The following is a 22,631-nucleotide window of genomic DNA, read 5'->3' as shown; positions in this document are numbered from 1 at the left end:
GCAGAAGCGCCGCGGGTCACGTGCCGCGGAGGTGGGGGCGTGGCACCAGGAAGCGGCCTCCGCGCCGGGCCGGGGTCTCCGCCGCCGCCGCCGCCGCGAGCCGGGCAGTCTGTTCCCCGCGCCCCGCGCCCCGCGCCGGGCGCCCGCGCCGCTCCACGCTGGCTGCCGCCCCCGGGCCCCCCGCCGCCGCCGCCGCCGCGCCCGCCATGGGCGAGGAGGACTACTACCTGGAGCTGAGCGAGCGGCCGGTGCAGTTCGAGAAGGCGAACCCCGTCAACTGCGTCTTCTTCGATGAGGCCAACAAGCAGGTCCGGGCGGGCCCAGCAGCGGCCCCGCGGCCTCCTCCCCGCCGCCGAGGCCCGGGCTGCGGCCTCCTGCTCTTCCCGGCGCCTCGGGGGGCGTCCCGCGCGCGACGCCGGCGCCCGAGGGATCAGGCCCGGGCCTTCGAGAGGAAGCCGTGGGCTGGGCCGGTGCTGCCTCGTGGAAGGGGAAAGCAGGGCCCCAGCAGCGCCACCGCCCCGTGGTCCCTGGGCCTTTTCAGCATCTTTTGTTGTCTTTACTCATTTTTATCAAACTTGAAGTTAAGGGTTTGAGGTTTGCATTATTCTCAAAATTTTGTAAAGGGCGCCAGGGTTCGGGCCGGCGTTCAGACTCGGAGCCTCGAGGACCTCCTGGCCCGTCCTTGCACCCTGGGCAGCACTTGACGTGGTCTTTCTTAACATTTATGTGAACGAGCAAACATTGCAGACTGATACGTGCAAGCCACACGAGTTCAGTTGCCCCAGGGGCGGTGTGTAGCAGCAGTAGCCATCTGCGGGTTATGATATGTGCCCAGTTCCTTTCCAAGTTCAGACCACTAACAGCATTGCTGTTTTTCCCTCTCAGGTTTTTGCTGTCCGATCTGGTGGCGCTACAGGGGTTGTAGTAAAAGGACCAGAGGATAGGAATCCCATTTCATTTAGGTAACAGTACTGACGTTTTTAGAGTAATTTCAACATGCAAACAAAATGGTGTTTTTCCGTTTCTCATTCAGAAGGTGGTTTTGAAAATTTACCCTTTGCCTCCCCTGAGCTGTTTGAAGGAAGAGTGCGTGTGTCAGATTTCTGTCTGTAGGGAGAGGGAAGCAGACACCTGCTGTGCAGTCTTGGTAGATACTAGAACTTTCTGTCAGTGTTAAATGTGTGGGGTAGTTCCCTGTTGGTTGGTGAAGCCGAATATGCCAAAGTAGGGGTACTTGAAATGAGCAAGCCAGAGCCTTGTGTGGCCATTTGCGGTTTGTTGCTCTGGGGAGGGTCTTCATTTCCTTGTTTAGCCCAGGTCACTCCAAAGTGTTTAGTAGGTGGAGGAGGGTCCTAGTTTAGTGTGTCCCAGTAATTGTGTCTGTTAAGAGAATCGTGGCTTCCGCTATAGTCTAGGCCATAGATGTCTCAGTTTACAGAGTTGAATCAATGTAATTATAAGTAGCAGCTCTTTCATTTTCAGAAGTGCCTTAATTTAACAGGTAAAATATCTAGCTGCCTTAACTCCTATGATTACAGAAGGGAAGAGTGCAATGTAGGCCCTCCATTCGGTGGTGACTTTAAAAAATATTTTAGCAGTTGGCCTGTGTTAATAGGCACCAGCTTTTTTTTTTTTTTTTAAGACTTCAAATTTTTATTTTATTAACTAAACACATTAGAAGAGCCATACATTTTTATGTTAAAAAACAAACAAATAACATCAGGAATATGTGCAGTTAAATGTGACTCATTTACACTTAAGTTGCCTCACTCCTCAGCAGTGTCCGGGCTGTTTATTCTGATGTCTACGTAAGGGTATGTGCAGGTGATTTAAAAATCGCAGATGGAATCACCACAGATATGATTGTGTGGTTTGACTCCCCAGCCGTCTTCCTGCTGGTCCCCACACGTCAGTTGTGTCTTTTCTTAGTGCTGAGTGCCTGTTCTCCTAGTAGCAGAAAGATGTGTACACGGACAGCTGTAGGTTCCAAACCAAAAACTGGGACTCCTTCTCTGACAAGCACAAGAGCGTGTCCCCAGGAAGATCGGGGACCTCATGTTTGAAATGGAGGTGCCCAGAGTAGGCAACAGCTTTTGAAGTGGAAAAATAAATCCACCTGAACCAAAATGAACCTCTTTGCTTGTCGCTTGTTAGGCAGACACTGATTGCAGCTCCTGGGCTAGGCACCAGGCAGTGAAGGTTTGGGATGAGCCTGGCCTTTTTGGAGGAACTCAAGTCAGTGTGGGAGACGAGTGAGTGGGCCAGTACTGTTCAGTGTGATAAGTGCTGTAATAGAGCTATGTTCAAAGGATTGTGGGAACACAGATGTGGCATTTATTTTGGGGTAGGCTGGGCAAGCCCAGGAGGGGGACAGCCTCACAGAGGAGGCCTTCCAGCAAGGTTTTCAAGCACAAAAGGTTTTCTGGAGGTGGAGAAGAGGGCGGGCCTTTTAGATCAAAGGAACACCAAGCGCAGAGGTGAACATGCAGGGTATTTGGGGAACTGCAGGTCTGTGCGACTGAAGATCAGGGTGCCTGTGCGGGGAAGGGGTGCTGGCGGCCTCTGGCAGGGGCTGGTTGGACTGTACATATTCTGCTGTGGATCAGGGCTTTATCTTCTTATTGAGAATTTGTAAGGTGGGTGTGATCATCAGGCTTTGGGAAGAGTGCCATCAGCAGCACTGAGGGTGGAGTAGTTGGGAGCATACCAGAGTCAAGAGGACCATTAATACACACCGGCAGTAGTCTGAGGCAGAGGGAGTGAAGACTGGAGCCAAGGCCGCATGACGGGCCTTACACAGGCAGTCGAGGGATGTCATGGGTAAGACAGGTTGGTCAGAAAGATGTGGAAATGAGAGCGACCCTGTAATGATCCAGATTTAGGGGCTGGGTAGGGTTTGAGAGAGATGATACTCAGTTAACTTTTTAAAAAAAGTTTTAATGAGATATAATTGACACATGATAAACTGTACAGATTTTACTTATACAGTTTGATGAATTTTGACATAAAAAATCATCACCGCAATTGAGATAATGAATATATCCATACCATCAAAAATTTTCCTTGAGTTCACTTTTGAACACGTGTTTGAGGTGTGTTTGAGGCACTGTGAGCCACCTAGTAATTGTGACTGGTTGGTTCTGTAGACTTCTTTCCAGAAGTTTCGCTGGGAGGAATGATGGAGAAAGATGGCAGCAATTTGTGCCGAAGATTACAGTGTGGGTATATACATATGTCTGTGACACAGTGGTTAAGAGCTTGGCTGCTAACCAAAGGGTCAGCAGTTCGAATCCACCACCCATTCCTTGGAAACCCTGTGGGGCAGTTCTGCCCTGACCTGTAGGGTTGATATGAATTGGAATTGACTCGACAGCAGTAGGTTTTAAAATAATTCATAGATGACAAGTGCATTGTGATGTCAATTCTTCAATTCTTTATTGTCTGTAATACTGCGAATTTTTCCAGCAAGTTAGCTACCCATTGGATTTTGTTGAAAAGAGGTCCAATTGGTGGCTTCAGAAATGTAATTTTAATTTTAAACTGGAATTAGTTGCTTCCTGAATATTTGTTTTGCCTTTTGTCTTCTCAAAAAAAAAAGATAGTAGCTAGAATTGTGTTCTTAAGTGTAACTGTTAATACATTTTTTCTTCTTAAAGAATGGAAGACAAAGGAGAAGTGAAATGCATTAAGTTTTCCTTAGAAAATAAGATATTGGCTGTTCAGAGGACCTCAAAGACTGTGGTAAGACATATCTTTAAATGCAGCATAAAGAAAAAGACACTAGAAGTACATTGGGAAGAGAAGAGATTACAAAATTCCAGTGTTAACAGAACCATTTATTATTTTTTTTGAGACTATAGAATTTTTCAAGATGAGCAAGACTTTTGAATGGATAAGACTGTCCTTAATTTGTCCTTTTTTTTTTTTTTTGACTTAAGTTTTTTGTTTTTAGTAATTTGGAATCTCATCTTTTATGTTAGTTGATAGCTAGCAACACAGATTATGTGAGGTATATTTTTGGCTACTTTACGTATTACCCTTAGCCTGGTAACTCCCATTTATTTACTTCTGGTGTCTCTGCATAGATGGAATAGGAATGGCTAATCAGTTGGAGAGGCTTGTTGGCATCTTAGCCCTTATGAATGTTCACCAGCACCGTGAAGTAGAGACACACTGCTGGGAAAGGTGGAGACAAGGCAGTGCTAACTTCTTCCGTCAGTGTTAATTGTTAAAAGTTCTGGATTACCTTTTGTACAGTGCAGCGATGTATTTCTCCAAACTCAACCATTCGGGGAATGAATTTTCAAAATCAGTTTCTAAACTCTAACTGAATGAACCGGATATTTGGATTAATCTTTTTTAAAATTTGATTTATAAACCTGCTGCTGTTAAGGAGAGCAGTTATTCAAGTTGGTCCTTTTACCTTTCCTGTCTTTGAGTGTCTGTAGATTTTTTTTCCTGATCACTCGTATGTTAGTTTGTCGTTTTCTTTGTGCGCCCAGGTAGGCTGGTGGTATGCTGCTCAATCCAAATCTCTCCATGTGTGTTTTTTTTTTTTTCTTCCAGGACTTTTCTAATTTTATGCCTGATAATTCTCAGCTGGAGTACACACAAGAGTGCAAGGTAGGGGCAGGGACCCTCCCTTGGGGGGCCGCGTCTGCGCTGGGTGGCTGTGACAGTGTGATGTGGTGATGGAGTGCACACTTGGAACTGTTCTAATGCTGAGGCCGGCCACTGTCAGCTCTGCAATTTCGGACCGATTCTTAGTTTTTTGAGCCTGTTGCCTTGTCTCTGAAATGCATTTGGGAGGATTACATGGGGGATGGGTGTCTGTCATCCGCAGCGGCCTGAGTCAGTTGACGCTGTGGCATCAGCCCTCAGTTCTCTGGGCAGCTGGCCCTGCATCCACACCAGCAGACACGGACTCCTTCCAGAGCCACCTCACGTGGAGGCTTTTGGATGAGGAATTCTTCTCCCTTCTGGATGATGTTTTCTTCCCTCGATGTGTCGTCCTTGTTGTGTCCTTCCTTCCTTTCTTTCCCTAGGCGTAGGTTCTAATCCACGTTAATCATATTTGCTGGGTATAATAAACCAGGCTAGGGAGCTTAGCTCAGACTGGGAGTGTGATACCCTGGGGAGCTAACAGAAGCTGCTCGTGGACAGGCTGGCTTTCTGCAGCTTTGTAAGGGCATTGCTGCATGGGGTTCAGGTGGGCTTCTTGTTATGGAAGGGCCCCTCAGTGAAATGACTGAGCCCCTCGCGTGACGACCTGCAGTTTCTCTCTGTGGGACCTTGTCATTGTCTTCCTGGGCCTCCACCAGCCTCAGGCTCGTGGTGCTTCTGCTTCTGGTCGTTATGTGAGCCCAGTGTGGTCTCAGGGCCCTCACCCCATTGTGGTCAGTCCTCACTGAAAACTGTTAGCCTTTTATACTTTCATACTGCCAGTTTTTATCATGCAGTTGACTAAGAAAATGCCAACTGTATTCTGGTTCCTAAAGGTGGAAGTTGATGCCTGTAAGCTCTGCTTACTTACCTTTCTACAAACCTCAGGCTTCTTCCTCTGCCCTGTTGGCTGGAAGGAATTAAGATCCAGATACTTCAGTGAAGGGTGAAAGCCAGGCTAAGTGTATTTAAAAGGAAAGTTGGTTTGCTAATGAGTAGTCAGATCTGGGTAACTTTTGCTAAGGGTCTAGTGATAAAAACAGCAGAGCATTTTAAGCTTTTGAAGAGAGTTATACGTTAATTTATAGGTTTTACTTATTTGGGAGGAAAGTTCTAAAAATAAGTTTTTCTTACTAATTAAAAAAAAAACAAACAGCTTTTCTGTAATTCTTTTCAGACCAAGAATGCCAACATACTAGGATTCTGCTGGACCAGTTCTACTGAAATTGTCTTTATAACAGATCAGGGAATTGAATTTTACCAGGTATTATATTTATTATTTATGTTTGTTGGGGAAAGTTCAAGAATAGCAGCTTGGCAGTCTTTTGAATTCAGCATTCGATAGATATTTTTGGATTCTAGAGCTTTATATTCTTTTGCTTGGCTTTGTATCTTCTTCCCTAGTTATAAATATGATATTAAAAAAAATTCAAACATTACCAAGATACATGAAAAGTAAAAGTCGCCTATAATTTATTAGAAATGACAGTTGTTAGGTGGTGGCGAGTTGGTTCTGACTCATAGTGACCCTGTGTACAACAGAATAAAACACTGCCTGGTCCCGCACCAACCTCACAGTCATTGCTATGTTTGAACCCATTGTTGCAACCAGTGTGTCAATCCATCTCATTGAGGCTCTTTCTCGTTTTCACTGACCCTCTACTTTACCAAGTGTGATGTCCTTTTCTGGGGACTGGTCCCTCCTGATAACATGCCCAAAGTAAGTGAGGTAAAGTCTCACCATCTTCACTTCTAAGGAGCATTCTGCGCCAGGCCCAAGCCATAGTATTTTTAGTTGCCTCGTATGCATGTGAAAGCCGGACAGTGAATAAGGAATAAGGAAGACCAAAGAAGAATTCTTGACGCCTTTGAATTATGGTCGTGGCGAAGAATACTGAATATACCTTGGACTGCCAAAAGAATGAACAAATCTGTCTTGGAAGAAGTACAACCAGAATGTTCCTTAGAAGTTAGGATGGTGAGACTTCATCTCACTTAGTTTAAAAATAACTATTGTGACTATTTTGGTGCTTATTCCTCCATCTAACGAATTTATTTATTTTAAAAAATGGAAATCTCGTGTCCCAACTTGTGGGGCTGGCATTTTGGTATTGGAGTATCTTGGACGTCTTTCTGTATTCTTTGTGTGGCTGTACCGTAAGTTATCTAACCAGCTCCCTATGGATGGACGTCTCACTTTTCACTTTTTTGTGATGTCAAACAATTATAAAGTGAACATGCTTGTAAATATTTCTTTATATTTTTGGGTGAGTATGCTCTTCCTTGGAAGGGAATTGCAAGGTAGGTCTGAACGTCTAAAAAGCTGAACAGATATTGTTAAATTTCTTCCAGAAACTTACACTTTCACTAGCTATGTAGCAGTCTCCATTCCCACACCTTTGCCAGATTTGGGTATAATTACTCAATACACATTTGCCAATTTGAGAGGTGGAAATATATTGTACTTTGCGTTTTTCATGATTTAGGGGTTAAGCATCTTTTCATATGTTCATCGTCCATTTGTATTTCCTCTGTTGTGAACTGCCCGTTCTGTCTTTTAATACATTTCAATGGCCTGACCTGTTGAGATGGTTCTGAGACCTGTAAGTGGAGCTAATGTCATGGGCGTTAGGACTCTCTCAGCCTTTGAGTCTGTTGGCCTCATGAAAGCAGCATGACTTGGAATTACAGGGCTGGAGGAGATGGCAACTGTGTACACAAAACACAGGATGTGAGTGCCATGGCGCTGTGTCATTGGGCTGTCATCACAGTCTGTGATGGCCAGCAGAAGTAAAGCAAACTTGAAACAGATCTCAGGTACAGAAATAGAATCTGTGGGAAGGACAGCATGGGAAGGACTGTTTGCTTTACAGAGGGTTCCCTCCAGTAATCATTTAAAAGTACATCTTTCTGTTCTCTGTAGTGGGAAAGTCATCTAGATGGTCTTCAGATCTTTTACATTAAGAAGTACATTAAAAAGAGAGGACTCTGTTGTCGTCATAGTTGTTAGCTGCCGTCAGGTCAGCCCCTGACTCATGGGGCCCCCATGCACAATGGAACAAAACCCTGTATGTTCTGTGCTGTCTCTCTAGTGCATACTTACTTTATTGTACTCAGATCGTGAACTGACCCCGTGCCTCCCCACCCTGGCTTTTACATCAGTTCCTCAGTGCACTGTTCTGTAAGCATCAATATCTTGGGAGTAGGGGGCTCTATACAGTGTGACTTAGTGTATCAGAATACGCAAAAATTTATTTAAAATGCACCTTGGTGATAAACTAATTTTTGCGCAGAGTCTCACGAATACATCTGTTAGAAAAAGTGAGCCCCGTCTCAGAGCTAGTGCAGCCTGGAGTTGAGGTGGAGACCAGGCAGCAGGCAGGCTTGCTGCTGGCTGGGAGGTGGGGGCTCAGTGCCCTGTGCTCTGGAGCGGTTGGTTTGTCTTGACAATTTCTGGTATGAATGAGAATTTTGTTACTCCTTGCCCTTTCACATATGGTACCGAGAAGCCCCAGGAGCTTTCATTGCTGTGTTAAATTGGCAGATTCCTTAGCCCCTTTGAGCCTTAGTTTCTTAACCTGTCAAGTGGAGCTAGTGATGGCCCCCCCGAGGGTCGTTGAGAAGAATAAATGCGTTCAGATACATAAAGCGCTAAGCACGGAGCTTAAGTGGTAGCTGTAATTAGTAAAAAAATAATTTCCTATTGAACTTCTTGGTGGTCTTTTTTAAATTTTAATTTACTGTGCCAGTCTTCTGACATTTTGTGTTTTTAAGTAGGTTTTGTTTCTTGACTTCTGCCTTAGGTTTTACCAGAGAAACGGAACCTGAAGCTCCTGAAGAGCCAGAACATCAACGTGAATTGGTACATGTACTGCCCTGAGAGCGCCGTGATTCTGCTGTCGACCACAGTCCTTGGCAATGTCCTGCAGCCTTTTTATTTTAGGGTAAGAGTGAGCCTCCCTTTGAAAAAAACTACTTTTTCCTTCTGCCCTGCTCCTCTTCCATCCTAATGTGTCAGGCGAGTTCCTCTAACGATAGCATCACCACTTCACACCACTAGAGGGCACCCAGTCCCATCCCCTTACCTCCGGAATGAGCCCGCTGTGCTAAAGGCCTGTACCGTATGTAGGGGGATGCTGGAAAGGATGGAAGGGCACCATGTGTACGTTCTCACTGTCGTTAGAGAATGCCGGAATACCTTAAAAAAAAAAAAAAGGAAAAAGAAACCCGTTGTCGTTGAGTCGATTCTGACTCAGTGACCTTACAGGACAGAGTAGAACTGCCCCACAGGGTTTCCAAGGAGCAGCTGGTGGATTCGAACTGCAGACCTTTTGGTTAGCAGCCTGAGTTCTTAACCACTGCGCCACCAGGGCTCCAGAATACCTCAAGGGTTCTAACAACCTTTTCCTAAAACTGTTTTTTCCCCCCTGAACAGGCTGTCACTATGTCGAAGCTGCCCAAGTTTGAGATTGAACTACCAGCTGCACCTAAGGCAACGAAACTTAGCCTTTCTGAGAGGGATATTGCAATGGCTACAATGTATGTCTGTGTCGGGAGAGCGCCCTGTCGTAACTGCTTTCACTGGTAGTCCCAGGCAGAGAGGCCTGTCCTTAGGGCCCTTAGAACACAGAGTTCGCAGCTCCCCCTTGCCTGCCGTGTGGCTGGGTTTTAGGAATGTCACAAACCTATTGTCGTGATGACATTCTTCTTTAATTTTACCAGCTTTGTGGTCTTAAGGAAGGTTTTTCCCCTTCCTGGGCTGACAAAATGAGAACATTAAACCAATTTATTTCTTAGGTATTCATCCAATTTTAGAATTTTTTTTTTCATTCTATGAATTGAATCTTATCAAGGATTTTTTTTTTGCTAAAATTTTATAGTTGGTCAAAATAAGAAAACAGTATGTTTTTAATGTAACGTGGAACTGAATTACTTATGTAGGAAGGTATATTTTCATTTGGAAGAGCTGATGTCTCAGTTTTTAAAACGTATTACGGGAATTTCAAACACGTAAAAATAGAGACTAGTACAAAGAACCATCTCCCCATAATCCAGATTGAACAGTTAACAAATTATGCGTCTAAATTACTTCTGATTTATGACCTAAAACAGTGCTTTTAAAAATTTTTAGCAGTAGAATGCTTTTTTTTTTTTTTTAAAAGGATTACTGTGGCATCCCAGTTTAGAAAACAGGTGAACTGGGAGCAGTCCTATCTGAAGTGGAGGTGGGACCTGGGTACCCCTCCCCTTGGCTTCCCCTCCCTGCAGCTATCTGGTAGCGGGCCCAGCACAGCCTTCTCCTGGAACACTGTAGGAAAGCCCCTGGGGCAGAGCATGCGCTCAGGAGCTGCTCATAGCAACGCTTATTAGATGGAGCCGTAAAAATGAATAGGAATGATATTTTCAGATTCAGAAGATCAGAGGAATGGAAATGGACTTAGCTTATCACTCAAAGATAACCATTAACAATATGCATTTCTTTCCAGTTTTTTTTTTTGACTGTACATAGGTTTGTGTTTTTCTTTTAATTGTGAGCAAGCTGTATTCAGTTTTGCATTCCCTTTGTCACTTAACTTTATAATAGGCTTTTTCTGACTAATTGTACTTCCTTTGTAAACATTTTGTTGGCTGCAAAATATATTATTAATGAGTATCTCAAACGTTACTTAACCATGGCCCTGTAATTTAGCATTTACAGTGGAGGGATTTTAAATGGGCAGATGACTATGTCTGTTTGACTGTGTCTTATGTCTGTCTGTTTTCTAATTAGATATGGACAGTTATATGTTCTCTTCTTGAGGCATCATTCTCGGACTTCCAATAGTACAGGAGCGGAGGTAGTCCTGTATCATCTACCACGGTAATGTAATGCTTTCTTCCCTCTTTCTCTGATTTTAAAATATGAACTAAAGCTGGTTGATGTATTTTTTTAATATATTTTTTTTATTTATTATGCTTTAAGTGAGAGTTTACAAATCAAGTCAGTCTCCCATACAAAAACTTATACACACCTTGCTATGTACTCTTAGCTGCTCTCCCCCTAATGAGTCAGCATACTCCTCCTCTCCACCGTGTATTCCCCATGTCCATTCAGCCAGCTGCTGTCCCCCCTGCCCTCTCATCTCTCCTCTGGACAGGAGTTGCCCACACAGTCTCATTGGTTGATCAATTTTTTGACCTTTCTGTTGTTCTGCAGAGAAGGTGCCTGTAAAAAGATGCACATATTAAAGTTAAATAGGACGGGAAAGTTTGCCCTGAACGTGGTAGATAACCTGGTCGTCGTTCACCATCAGGACACGGAGGTATGAGTTGTGCAAGCGATTCCCATCAGTGTCTGTACAAGTTAGGGTTGCTTAAAAGAGCTGTGAAAATTGCAAAACATTGTGAACAAAGACTAGAAAGTACTATTTATGCTAAAAGTTTTGGTCTTCCAGGTGGAAACTTGCTTTTGGTATTCTAAATGGTCTAGAAAAAGCAGTGATTCCCCATCAGTTGATTGTTTTAGCCAAACAGCACCTGAGGAGATTTGACATCTCAGATAATTATTTGGTTGAATCACCTAAACCAGGAATTTGCTGCAGAACAATGTGTTCCATGAGTTTGTGATTGTAAAGGGTGATACTTTCGAGGTTGCGTGGCCCACGAGAACTCAAATCGGTCCTGCTTTCTCTAGGCCATTAACTGTGTTCACTGGGTGAATGGCAGTAACAAGGCACTTACCTCTCGCCCCCCCTGCTGGGTGGTGCTCCCCATATGTGTGTCTGACTGATGAAGGTGTCGAAAGTTAAAGTGAAAAAGATCTGCTTACATCACTTTGAGCTCGTCAAAGGAAACATGTCATAAATGCAAGAAATGTTTGTGAGAGAAAATAAAAAGGTAAAATGGAGTGGTGGTGATGTGGCAAATTTCTCCTCAGGTAAGAGCTAGTAGGTCTGCCAGAAGGAACGCAGATACAGACTCTGTAAACTGAGCCAAAACAGCAAGATCTGATGTAACGACAGGGACAGTCACAGTCTTTCTTTTTCTGTACCTTAGACATCTGTCATATTTGACATCAAGTTGAGGGGCGAGTTTGACGGGGCGGTTACCGTCCACCACCCCGTGCTTCCCCCACGCTCCATTCAGCCCTACCAGATCCCCGCGGCAGGTGAGACGGGTTCCTGGGAACGAGACTGTGGCTCCCCCGCCACATGTCTTATGCTCTTACCGTGATCTTTGGGGATTGTGTTCAGAATGGCAAGAGGAGGGTGCGCAGAGACCCCAGACCTGTTTATTTGATTATTCTGTTCTACTTAGTAAAGAAGGAGCCCTGGCAGTGCAGTGGTTAGAGGCTTGGCTGCTACCCAAAAGGTCAGCAGTTTGAATACACCAGCTGCTCCTTGGGAATCCTATGGGGAAGTTCTGCTCTGTCCTGTAGGGTCGCTATGAGTCAGAATCAGCTCGAGGGCAATGGGGTGGGTTACTTAAAAAAAAAAAAAAAAAATTCCTGCTAATTCAAAAAACTTTACTTAATTATGTTGTTGTGAAAGCATTTCATAAGATAAGTGAATCTTCTTTTAAGGAAGAAAGTAGAATGATTTCTCTGAGCTTTAAAATGGCGAGTCCTGATTACTCATTGAAGCTGAAGGATTTTTTTTTTTTAATGCTGAATAAGTCTTGATAGGTTCTATTTGCCGGAGCTCTGTAACCCTGAAACTAAATTTGGCTGCTTGTGGCTGTTATTTTTACCTGGCGTCACTGCCCCCCATCTTTCTTACGTTCTGTGTCGTAGTGAATACCGCATCCTTTTCTGACTGATGGTATGGTCAGTGCTTAAGGCTGTGATTCCAAGGTTATTCTGGATCAGTCCTTCCACCTGAAAAAGGATGGGGTAGGGAGTTAGAGAGGAAGCCAGGATTTCAGGACCCAGGGAAGAAACCGTTTAGTTTCCTTTTGCCTTTTCTCAATTTAAAATAAAACTCACACAGTATTCACCCCTCTACTCCTTTAAAGGAAACCCTGGTGGCGTGGTGGCGTCGTGGTGAAGTGCTATGGCTGCTAACCAAAGGGTCGGCAGTTCAAATCTGCCAGGCGCTCCTTGGAAACTCTATGGGGCAGTTCTACTCTGTCCTATATGGCCGCTATGAGTCGGAATTGACACAATGGCACTGGGTTTGGTTTTGGTTTTACTTCTTTAAAGGAGAGTGGAGTCCAGCATTAAGGTATTTTAGTTTGTTTGTAAACCATAGTCAGAAGGTTTACATTTGGAACTCTGGAAGCAAAGTTCTGTTAGTAAAAGGAATCCTGTTGAAGAACATTTGCTGGGTTTGCCCGGCCTGCAGTCAAGACTTCCTGGACCTTTCCCAGAGGGATTCATAATCCGGCTCAGGCTGGTGGCCTAGCTAGAGCCTACTTTGACTGGCTGCTCAGCAGTGTCTTGCTGGCCTTTGTGCCTACAGCCAATGGAGGGATCAGCCCGAATCTTTATAACTTTCTGGCAGAGTTGGGGAGGAAGGAGCTGGTTCTCACAGAGGCTCTGAGTAGGTCTTTTGGCCTCCGCTCTTTCCAGTTTCTTCTTTCCCCCTGGATAATAATGGCAGCATGAAAAGGTCTGATGGTGTCAGGTGGTTGTCTTGCATCTGCTGCTCACATGGTGTGACAGTAACCTGCTGGTGAATTGGGGAAAAAAAAATAACTTCTAAACACTTCAGACCTTCAGCTCTGGCTATATAGGACCAGTAGAAGATAATCAGGTTCTAATTGGCTGGTTACAATAAAACAGACGCCAGGTGTGGTCAAAGTAACAGTTGGAGCAAGGATCAGTAGGAGGAATTGCAGATTCCATTGACACTGGGCTTCCAAAGAGTGTGGATTGGTAAAGCATTTTTTAACAGTAATGGCTTTTAAAAAAATTTTTTTATTGTGGTAAAATGCATGTAACAGAAATTTTGCCATTTTAACCCTTTTTAAGTGTACAATTCATTGGCATTAATTACATTCACCATGTTGTACAACCATCACCACTGTACAGTTCCAGAAGTTTCCCATCACCCTGAACAAAAACTCAGTGCCCCTTTAGCAGTCCCCCATCCCCCAGGCCCTGGTGACCACTAATAAACTTTTCCTCCTATTGTTTATAAGGCTAATGACTTTCTGTTGTGTTTTTTCCTTGCTAGACTGTAAGCCCCTCGGAGGCTTGTAGCAGCATCCTAGTAACAGGCCCAGCCCCAGTGTGTGTCTTCCGTAGGGGATGTGAAACCAGCAGCTTTGCTCAGGGTGGAAGAGCCAGCTGCGGTTTTCTTCCCCTCATTTGTTTTTGGCCTGTTAGTCAGCTGGTGCTCAGTCTGGCTTCGCATTAGGGTCACCTGGGGAGCTTTGAAAACTAAAGCGGCCAGGCTCTCAGAGTATTTACATCACCCTCCAGGGCAGCCAGGGCTGAGAACCACCGTGGGGACTGTCATGCCTAGGTTCAGGGTGGATGTGTTCTTTTATCAGCTGTCAACTCGGCTCTGTCCTGCTTTTGGGTGATCTGCTCACGTTTTCCCACCAGCTGATCAAAACCTGTCTTCTGATGGTAGCTGGGTAGTTGGAACAGAACTGGACATCATGTTTGGTCTGTAGGGCGAGTTTCTCAAGTTCACTGCGGGCTGCAGGACTGGTAGTTGAGTCACTGTGAGGTGAGACTTTTGTGGGTCTGTGTCCCAGACTGATGCCTGTGCAGTGGGAATGGAGCTAATTATTTAGATAATTAACTCGCAGAACATTTTAATTTGAATATTCCCAGCGATTACCTGGGTGTTTGCTTTTGAATCATCCAGGTGAATTTCTCAGCTCTTCATTGTGCAGGTGTAAGGGGTGATGAGTCATCCTTGCTTAAGGAAAAACTACTCCCATTGAAGCAAGGCTTTGATGCATTCCCCTTCTGGGGAAGACATGTTCATGGATCAGTCCCTAGATTGTTCTCTACCCTCTTCCCCTTCCTCCCATGTGTCAGAGGGGAACACAGTTCCTGTCTTCCTTGTTTAACTACAGTTAAATAAACATTTGTTGACGCCTTCAAAATTATTAGACTCTGCACCTTGGTACTAGCGTTTGCAGCCCCTCTGCCTGCACCGTTAGTTCCTGCACATGGTGTTTTCTCACTTTGTAGGTCCTGCTTCTATGACCAGCCAGTCTCCTGTTCCCTGTAAGCTCTGTATCCTTTAAAAAGACATTGGGCCTGTCTGCAGATGTGAAGCCTGTCACCTTCTTCACCCAGCATTCTACAACGTGTAGCCTGGAGGCCCTACCCAAGTCAGCTGTGATGGGTTTGGGAGCCCGTCCTCTGGGGAGCTTTCCGGACCATCTGGGGCTGGCTGTTTACAGGAGCCCCACCAATAAGGGGCAGGGCGAGTGCTGTTAAAATGGGGTTTGCCTTTTGTTCTCATTACCTTCTGGGACAGAATTTCCTATAGCATGTAGATTCTTCATCCTGGATTGTCTTCCAACCTGACATCATCATCAGTGCAAGCCAAGGTAGGTCAGAGGGGACATCTATCACGTTAGAAAACAGCGTTGGGGACCTTAGATGACAGTAGTAGCCAGTGACGTTTCCGAGGGGAATGAATGTGAGAAATGACTTCTCCCCCCACCCTTGGGAATGGAACTCTTTTTCATCTTCTATTCTGTTCTTTATCACGTGTATAATAGCTTATCGTGAACATGTATTGTTCTTATAATTAAAACAACAACTAAGAGTGGCCAGCGCCTGCCTTTAGCCCTTCACTGGCTGACCATTTGGAAAAGCCAGGCCCTACAGTGCGGTGCGCAAGGCCCTTCCTGCTCTGTTCTTCCGTTCGCACTCCTCGAAGGGCCTGTGCCCTTTGATGTTTTGTGCATGCCCAGGAAGTGGCGTTTTTTTCTCACCTCAGGTGATGCATCCTCAGGTGGTTGTCTCTTCCTGGGTAACTCCCTATCGCTTTGTCTCTCTGTTAGAGTGCTTTCTGCGTTAGTCGTTTGTCTTCTCCTTATGTTCCTGTCTTATGCACTGGGCCAGCCTTCATCCAGGAGAGAATTAAGCCCTCATGCCCTGGGCATGGGCCCCTGGGTGGTGCAAATGGTTTGTGTTGGATTGCTAACCACAAGGTTGATGATTCAAACTCACCTAGTGGTGTCACAGAAGAAAGGACTGACAATCTTCTTCCACCAAGAAAACCCTATGGAACAGTTCTACTCTGCAATATATGGGGTCACCATAAGCTGGAATCCACTCAGTGGCAACAGGTTTGGTTTGGCTAGATGCCCTAGGCATCTGTTGTGGGCAATGAGTCAGCTGCTCTCCTTTGCATGTGGAACGATTCTAGCTATGTACCAACCTTGGGAGAATCGAGAAACTGATCACTCAGATCACATTTCATGTAGGATTGAATTCTGTCATGGAACCCCAGCTGAGAAAGGCTGTATGAGCCTGTGCCTGCTTACCCAGCAGTGTGGGCATTCTGTAGACTCATGAATTGACGAAGGGAAGAATCTTGAAATTGTGTTGAGAGCCCCTAGAGTTACCTCCTGGACTGATGGGGAGAAACCACAGTATAGGACTGAAGTTAATGCCACATGTTAGCATCTTTTTCTACCTTCAAGGATAAAAGGGGAACAGGTGTGAGGAAGGTACTGCCTTGAGCTGCCAGTACCCTCTATATTTAGGGAGCTATAAACACCTGGCTGCTAACTGAGGTTAGAGGTTTGAACCCACCCAGCAGCTCTTGATCCGCTCAAAACCCTATGGGGCAGTTCTGCTCTGTCACATGGGGTTGCTATGAGTCGAAATTGACTCACTGGCACCCAACAACAACCACTGATGCACCTTTGAGTAGAGAGGTTACTTTATGGAAAGGAATCAACTAAGCATTTAGAGAAGGTTGGCCTTCTGTTGTGAGGCGTGTTCCAGACTATCCTAGACTGCTTTGGTATAGGAAGCCACTGTGCTTTGCCATCTTTTCTCCTACGACTGTTTAGGGGAACTGCATTTTTTTTTTTTTTTTAAGAATTAAAACCAATTTAATTAGCTGTTTTTTCAAAATTTTTATTTGAAACCAATTTTATTTTTTGTGCTTTAGGGGAAAGTTTATAGCTCAAGTTAGTTTCTCATATAGAAGTTTATACACATATTGTTATGTGACCCTAGTTGCTATCCCTATAATGTGACAGCACGCTCCCCCCTTATCTCCCTGGGTTTCCCGTGTCCATTCAGCCAGCTCCTACCCCTTTCTGCCTTCTCATCTCATCTCCAGACGGGAGCTGTCCATTTAGTCTCGTGTATCTACTTGAACTAAGCAGCACACTCTTCATGAGTATTATTTTATGCTTTATACTCCAGTCTGATCATTGTCTGAGGAGTTGGCTTTGGGAGTGATTTTAGTTCCGGGTTAACATAAGAGTCGAGGGGCCATGTCTCCTGGGGTTCGTCTAGTCTCAGTCAGACCACTGTCTGGTCTTTTTATGTGAATTTAAGTTCTGCACCCCACTTTGCGCCTGTTCTATCAGGGACTCTCTGTTGTGTTTTCTGTCAGGGTGGTCATTGGTGGTAGCCGGGCACCATCTAGTTCTTCTGGTGTCAGGCTGATGGAGTCTCTGGTTTATGTGGCCCTTTTGGGAACCGCTTTTTTGACTTCAGTTCTGGTTTGCCTCATACTTTTAAATTTGCTGCCTCTTAAATCCAGGTTACCTGTGGAACCTCCAAGTGAAGCTTCAGCCCATAGTAAACCTCTTGCCAGATAAAGGAAGATTGATGGACTTTCTCCTCCAGAGAAAAGAATGCAAGATGGTCATACTGTCTGTCTGTTCACAGAGTAAGGTGATGAGGTCCTTCCCCACTGGTCCATGCTGGTCTGATTCCAGTAATAGGCTAGTGCTACCCAATGCATTTTATTGGGAGGTGGACCACATTTTTATGCCTATCACCTCTAACTTCATCCTTCACTGAAGAATGGATTATTTTTCTTCATAGAAAGACTGCTAAATATAAAAATGGCTTGTAGAGATTTTGGAAACCCTGGGTTTTTGGGTGGCATAGTGGTTAAGTACTACGGCTGCTAACCAAGAGGTTAGCAGTTTGAATCCGCCGGGCGCTCCTTGGAAACTCTGTGGGGCAGTTCTGCTCTGTCCTATAGGGTTGCTATGAGTCGTAGAAAAATAGGATGGTTCCAGGTTAAAGTAAACCTAAACAGGTACACATGAGTAGGTTACCTCTTCTAGCTTTAAACATTTTTTTTGTCGTTTTAAGAATCCAAGTCACTATCTGTTTGAACAGATCTACTTTAGGAACCTTCTACTGATAGCTGCCATAGCTCTTTTATTCTAGTAACCAGAAAGGTGGTGTGAGTGATTTCTGGGTTTCGGGTCTCTAAGATACATTTCTTCATACGCCCTGTAAAGGGGTGTGTACATTAGAGTTATTTTTGTCATAGCAGCAGGTTTGAGTTGTAAAGTTGACACGAAGCCAGTTTGATCTGTGTGAACACTGTGTCCTTTCCAGTGCTGAGTGCATCAGACAGAGCGACACTGCCTGTGATAGCCACTGTTTTTGATAAACTCAATCATGAGTATAAAAAGTACTTGGATGCCGAGCAGAATTATACCATGGTAAGTTGTATGTCCCGTGACAGAGGGCTCCCCTCCCCTGTGTGTCTGTGTAATTAAATATAAGGCCATGATAGAGTGTCATCCCTGAGGTTTGATGCCTGCCAGAGGGCGGGTTGCAGTAGTGGTGGAAGTGAGGTTTTCCAGGTCCCTGCGTCCCATGAGTTGTGGCTGCATCTCACTCAACATGCCGTCCATGTCCTGTGTTATTACGTGACATGTAGCCTGATCCCGGGGCTGCCCGTTTTATAGATAAGAGACTGGGTCTCAGCTTTGTATTACTTTATACATCTTTCTGCCAAGCCAGAGCCTAGGCTTAGTGAATTAGAATTATAATTGTTTTGCCCCATCATCTTCCTTCCCTTTTCGAATGTAGTAACTATAAAAATAAGACTTCTCCTGGAATTCAGTATCCCACTAGGATGATGATTACATATTAGCACTGTTTTTCATGTAGTAAGCATCAAATGCTTGTCAGGAAGGGCTGAAAATCCACATGGCTTATTACCAAGGTCAGCTGTTAATATTAATACATCATACCTTCTGAAGCTAGAAAGAAGAGAGATTTTAAATGAGTTGGAATGAATTATTTCGTTTCGGGGATCTGATTAGTTCCAAGGCTAAAATTGCAAGTGGCTTTTAAACAACAAAAAAGTGCTGGAACCTCACTCCCCATTAGCCAAATTCTAAGCTCATAGGTCTACAGCAGGCTTCTAAAGGCCAGTTTTCCTTGGAGCGTGTCTCTGTCGTGGTCCTCGGTCCCACACGAGGGATGGCTGCGTGTGTCTATACCCATCTCTTGGTACAGCTGTCAGTGTGTGAAGCTGTGGGAATTGATCCTGAATGGCATTTTCTGTGCTTTTCTTCTGCAGTGGCTGTTAGGCTTCATACACACTTGCCCCTCAGTGTGGCCCACAGGTCCACGCTGGCAGCATCTGAGCTTCCTAGGCAGGCACCCACCCCTCCCCCCACCCACCGCGGAACCTGAGTTGTGACAAGATCGTTAGGTGATGAGAATGCACGCTTTTAAAAGTTAGGTAAAGCAGTCAGGGTCTTCTCAGAGCGTTCCTAGTTGGCAGTATTTGGGGAGTTCTTCCTTACCATTTAAAAATCCAGACAGACTTGTTACAAGAGGTATTCATCTATTGTAAAATAAAACAAGGACGCAGCAGGACAGTTCATTTTTATTCGATAACAAGTGCTGGATTAGTCAATGGTTAAGAAAATTAGGGAGTTATCTTAAGAGGTGTAAGTAGGATGTATCTTAAGGAAAAACGGTGACTTAGGCTTTTGTAGTTCGTCCCCTGTGAACAATGGGTGTTTTCAGGATGACCAGCTCTGACTGCCTAACTCTAACCCGCCAACACAGGACAGGTTTATCCAGGTAGTGAAGGGAGTGCCATCTCCTGTTCTTGTCCCAGGTTCACAGCTTCTTCGTTAGGAACTCAGTCTTTCTGGATTAAGTGTAAACAGCCCCATTTACCCAGAGGAGGATTAAGATCCCATTGTGTGTTTATTATTTTAGGCAGTAGAAGCAGGACAAAGCCGAAGTAATCCACTTCTAAAAAGGCCCGTGCGGACGCAAGCAGTTGTTGACCAGTCTGACATGTACACGCACGTCTTGTCTGTGTTCACCGAGAAGAAGGTCGGTCACTGCTTTCTACCTCCTCTGGACTAAGGGTTCTCGAAACCAAGATCTATTTGAAGGGAACTGAGGGAAACTGGTACCACCCATAACGTGATTAGAATAAGCAGAGTTATCTTGGGTGAGGGCCTAGCACTAATAGTTTGGCTTCTAGTATTCAGGCCTAAACCAATGCAATAATTATTGAACAGGGAGGGACGATTCTGAAGGGATTTGTGCAAAACCAGCTTAACGTGGAAAAAAGGGAGGTGGGTTAACAAGTTACATGTGGCCCTTTGGCAACTCTTTGGTATTTATAAGAACTTTTTTTTTCTCTGTAGGAGATGCCTCATAAGTTTGTGATAGCTGTACTGATGGAATATATTCGCTCTCTAAACCAGTTTCAGATTGCAGTACAGGTACCTTCAAATCAACAACTGTCCTTCCAAGTTAGAGGAGCAGAGAGTTTTGTTTTTAAAAAAGCACTGTCGCTATCCACTTAGAAGATGACTATCTTTGATACACTGTGAGGGTTTGCACACCTCATCGGGATCCTGAGTGACTTTCCTGACATGATCCCATTGTTTTTAGTTGCAATATAGCGGTATAGTATCAGGGTGGGCTCTTTAACCTGCACATTGAAAACACTTCACTTGATAACTGAAAACTTCTACCCCCGTCAGTTAGAATAGCTGCAGTCCTCAACAAGCCTACTCTGTGGTAGTTGAACAATTTGGCAGCTATCTCTACTACTTTCCACTTTGTCCTCAGCATTACTTACATGAACTGGTCATCAAAACCCTCGTCCAGCACAACCTGTTCTACATGCTGCATCAGTTCCTGCAGTACCACGTCCTCAGTGACTCAAAGCCTCTGGTATGTGTGTCTCACCAGATCACTGCCCTGGTAGTGGTTACACCTAAGATCCTTCCAACATCTTAAGCTGAAAGCAGTCCGAAATTTCTCTTTCAGGCTTGTCTGCTCTTATCCCTAGAGAGCTTTTACCCTCCTGCGCATCAGCTGTCTCTGGATATGTTGAAGGTAACTCTGGTACTTCAGGGTCTTGGACTACCAGAATGTCTACTCCTGTTGCTTGACTTTACCTCGCATTCTCTCTCCTCTGTCTTGCACTCTTAGAGACTTTCAACAGCAAATGATGAGATAGTAGAAGTGCTTCTCTCCAAACATCAAGTGTTAGCTGCCTTACGGTTCATCCGGGGCATTGGTGGACATGACAACATTTCTGCCCGAAAGTTCTTAGATGCTGCAAAGCAGACCGAAGACAACATGCTTTTCTATACTATATTCCGATTTTTTGAACAACGAAACCAGCGGTTGCGAGGGAACCCTAATTTCACGCCAGGTAAGAAGACAGTAGCAATGAAAAGTCCTGGAGACAACCACAGATCCAAATAGTAACAAGTCACATTGTTAGCAGGCCAGCGAGCAGCTCAGGATACTGCCTTTTGTTAAAGAAGATGGTAAGGAGGAGCTCAAAAAGCAAACCAAACCCACTGCTATCGAGTCAGTTCTGACTCATAGTGACACTGTATCAAGGAGGAGCTCTGGGTTAGCTTATTTTTACCATTAGATTTCCCAACAGCCTGCCTACATCCCAGCCATTATCTGCAGGGGCATGAATTAGAATGCCAAAGAATTTGCCTAATGTCCTGGGGCCCACAGTGGGAGTGCTGTTGGGTAGGGGCATTTAAGACCAACCCAGGCAGTCTGGACATAGCCTTTGTCTGACAGGATCTTGGAATATCTCTTTCTGAAAAAGCAGTAAGTTAAGATGGAATGGTGGCTAAGGGGGTTAAACTGCCTGGGATTTAATGTTGCAGTTTTAGGCAGGAAATATTGGCTTAATCACTCTCATCTTCAAATAGTTCTGCGATCTAAGGTATCTTCCTTAAGATGGGGGAGGAACATGTGACTTGTCAATCAAACCATCAGCACGACTTTGAGATCAGTGAACTTTTTATGGCTTAATTAGTATGCAGTGCAGGATGACCTTTAGTTACCACAGTGACAGGTCAGTCTGCCATTAGCTTCGCTTTGTCTCAGAGCAGAGGGCGATCTGCTGGGGCCGGTGACGGTACCCAGATAATTCTGCTGTGTCATGAGCTGTGTGTGTGTTTAAATAGAAAGGGCAACGCAAAGCTTAGGAAAAATATTTCATTAAGGAAAAAGAAGTTAAACCCCAGTAAACATCTAGGAGTCACAAAGGGCTCATTCTCTTCCTCCTTTTTATGTAACATCTGTTGATTCAGCCTGTATTTTCCTTTATAGGAGAACACTGTGAAGAACACGTGGCTTTTTTCAAACAAGTCTTTGGAGACCAAGCTCTAATGAGGCCTACCACATTCTGAAATAAATCACTTCCTAGTGTTTTTTCCCCCCCAAAAATATGTACAAAGTTAATTTATTGCATTAATAAAGCTCTTTAAACTACAAAATGTTATAATAAAGTATCTCTACAACATCAGTTGTTACTAAAAATATGGTAGAGGACTAGTTTGATGGCTTCCTCCTAAAAAAGGAGAGAAATTGCATTGATTGGCCTTGAAACAGTGTCAGTGAGCACGCCATGTCCACAGCCCTGCCATTGTCACCTTGAGCTTGTCGAAGGCCTAAGCTGCTTTCCCGGACAAGCTGGAAGAGGCTTTTGTGCCCTGCGGCTGCCTTCAGATTTAGTAATACTGCTTGTGTCAAACTTGCATTCCTGAGTTTAAAAGCACTACGTCCGGAG

At 44.7% G+C, this 22,631-nt stretch overlaps 1 protein-coding gene across 2 annotated transcripts; it reads left to right on the top strand.

Annotated features, from left to right (window-relative positions):
• The first annotated feature begins 170 nt into the window (after positions 1-170).
• RMC1 (regulator of MON1-CCZ1) lies at positions 171-22,285 on the top strand. 2 transcript variants are annotated; one of them, XM_003406359.4, is made up of 20 exons: positions 171-308; positions 886-962; positions 3,657-3,741; positions 4,567-4,623; positions 5,840-5,926; positions 8,466-8,606; positions 9,098-9,201; positions 10,433-10,522; positions 10,859-10,964; positions 11,698-11,809; positions 14,792-14,836; positions 15,103-15,156; positions 17,340-17,468; positions 18,155-18,261; positions 19,784-19,903; positions 20,224-20,301; positions 20,654-20,758; positions 20,855-20,923; positions 21,020-21,245; positions 22,172-22,285. In XM_003406359.4, exons 1-20 carry the CDS (start codon positions 207-209, stop codon positions 22,249-22,251), a joined length of 1,974 nt encoding a protein of 657 aa, XP_003406407.1. In that variant the 5' UTR covers positions 171-206; the 3' UTR covers positions 22,252-22,285. The 2 variants fall into 2 exon arrangements, with proteins under 2 accessions (XP_003406407.1, XP_064150716.1); XM_064294646.1 differs by lacking the exon at positions 171-308 and adding an exon at positions 435-594.
• The last annotated feature ends 346 nt before the right edge of the window (positions 22,286-22,631 follow it).

Source organism: Loxodonta africana, chromosome 11 (assembly GCF_030014295.1).
Source record: "Loxodonta africana isolate mLoxAfr1 chromosome 11, mLoxAfr1.hap2, whole genome shotgun sequence".
Taxonomy (NCBI): Eukaryota; Metazoa; Chordata; class Mammalia; order Proboscidea; family Elephantidae; genus Loxodonta; species Loxodonta africana.
The sequence above is the reverse complement of the archived record's forward strand: the minus strand, read 5'-3'. Positions and strand labels throughout refer to the sequence as shown.

Coding starts and splice junctions, on each gene's coding strand:
- RMC1 (XM_003406359.4), top strand. CDS start 207: ATGGGCGAGGAGGACTACTACCTGGAGCTGAGCGAGCGGCCGGTGCAG. Junction 9,202..10,432: donor GATATTGCAATGGCTACAAT/GTATGTCTGTGT, acceptor TTTTCTAATTAG/ATATGGACAGTTATATGTTC. Junction 18,262..19,783: donor CCGAGCAGAATTATACCATG/GTAAGTTGTATG, acceptor TTATTATTTTAG/GCAGTAGAAGCAGGACAAAG.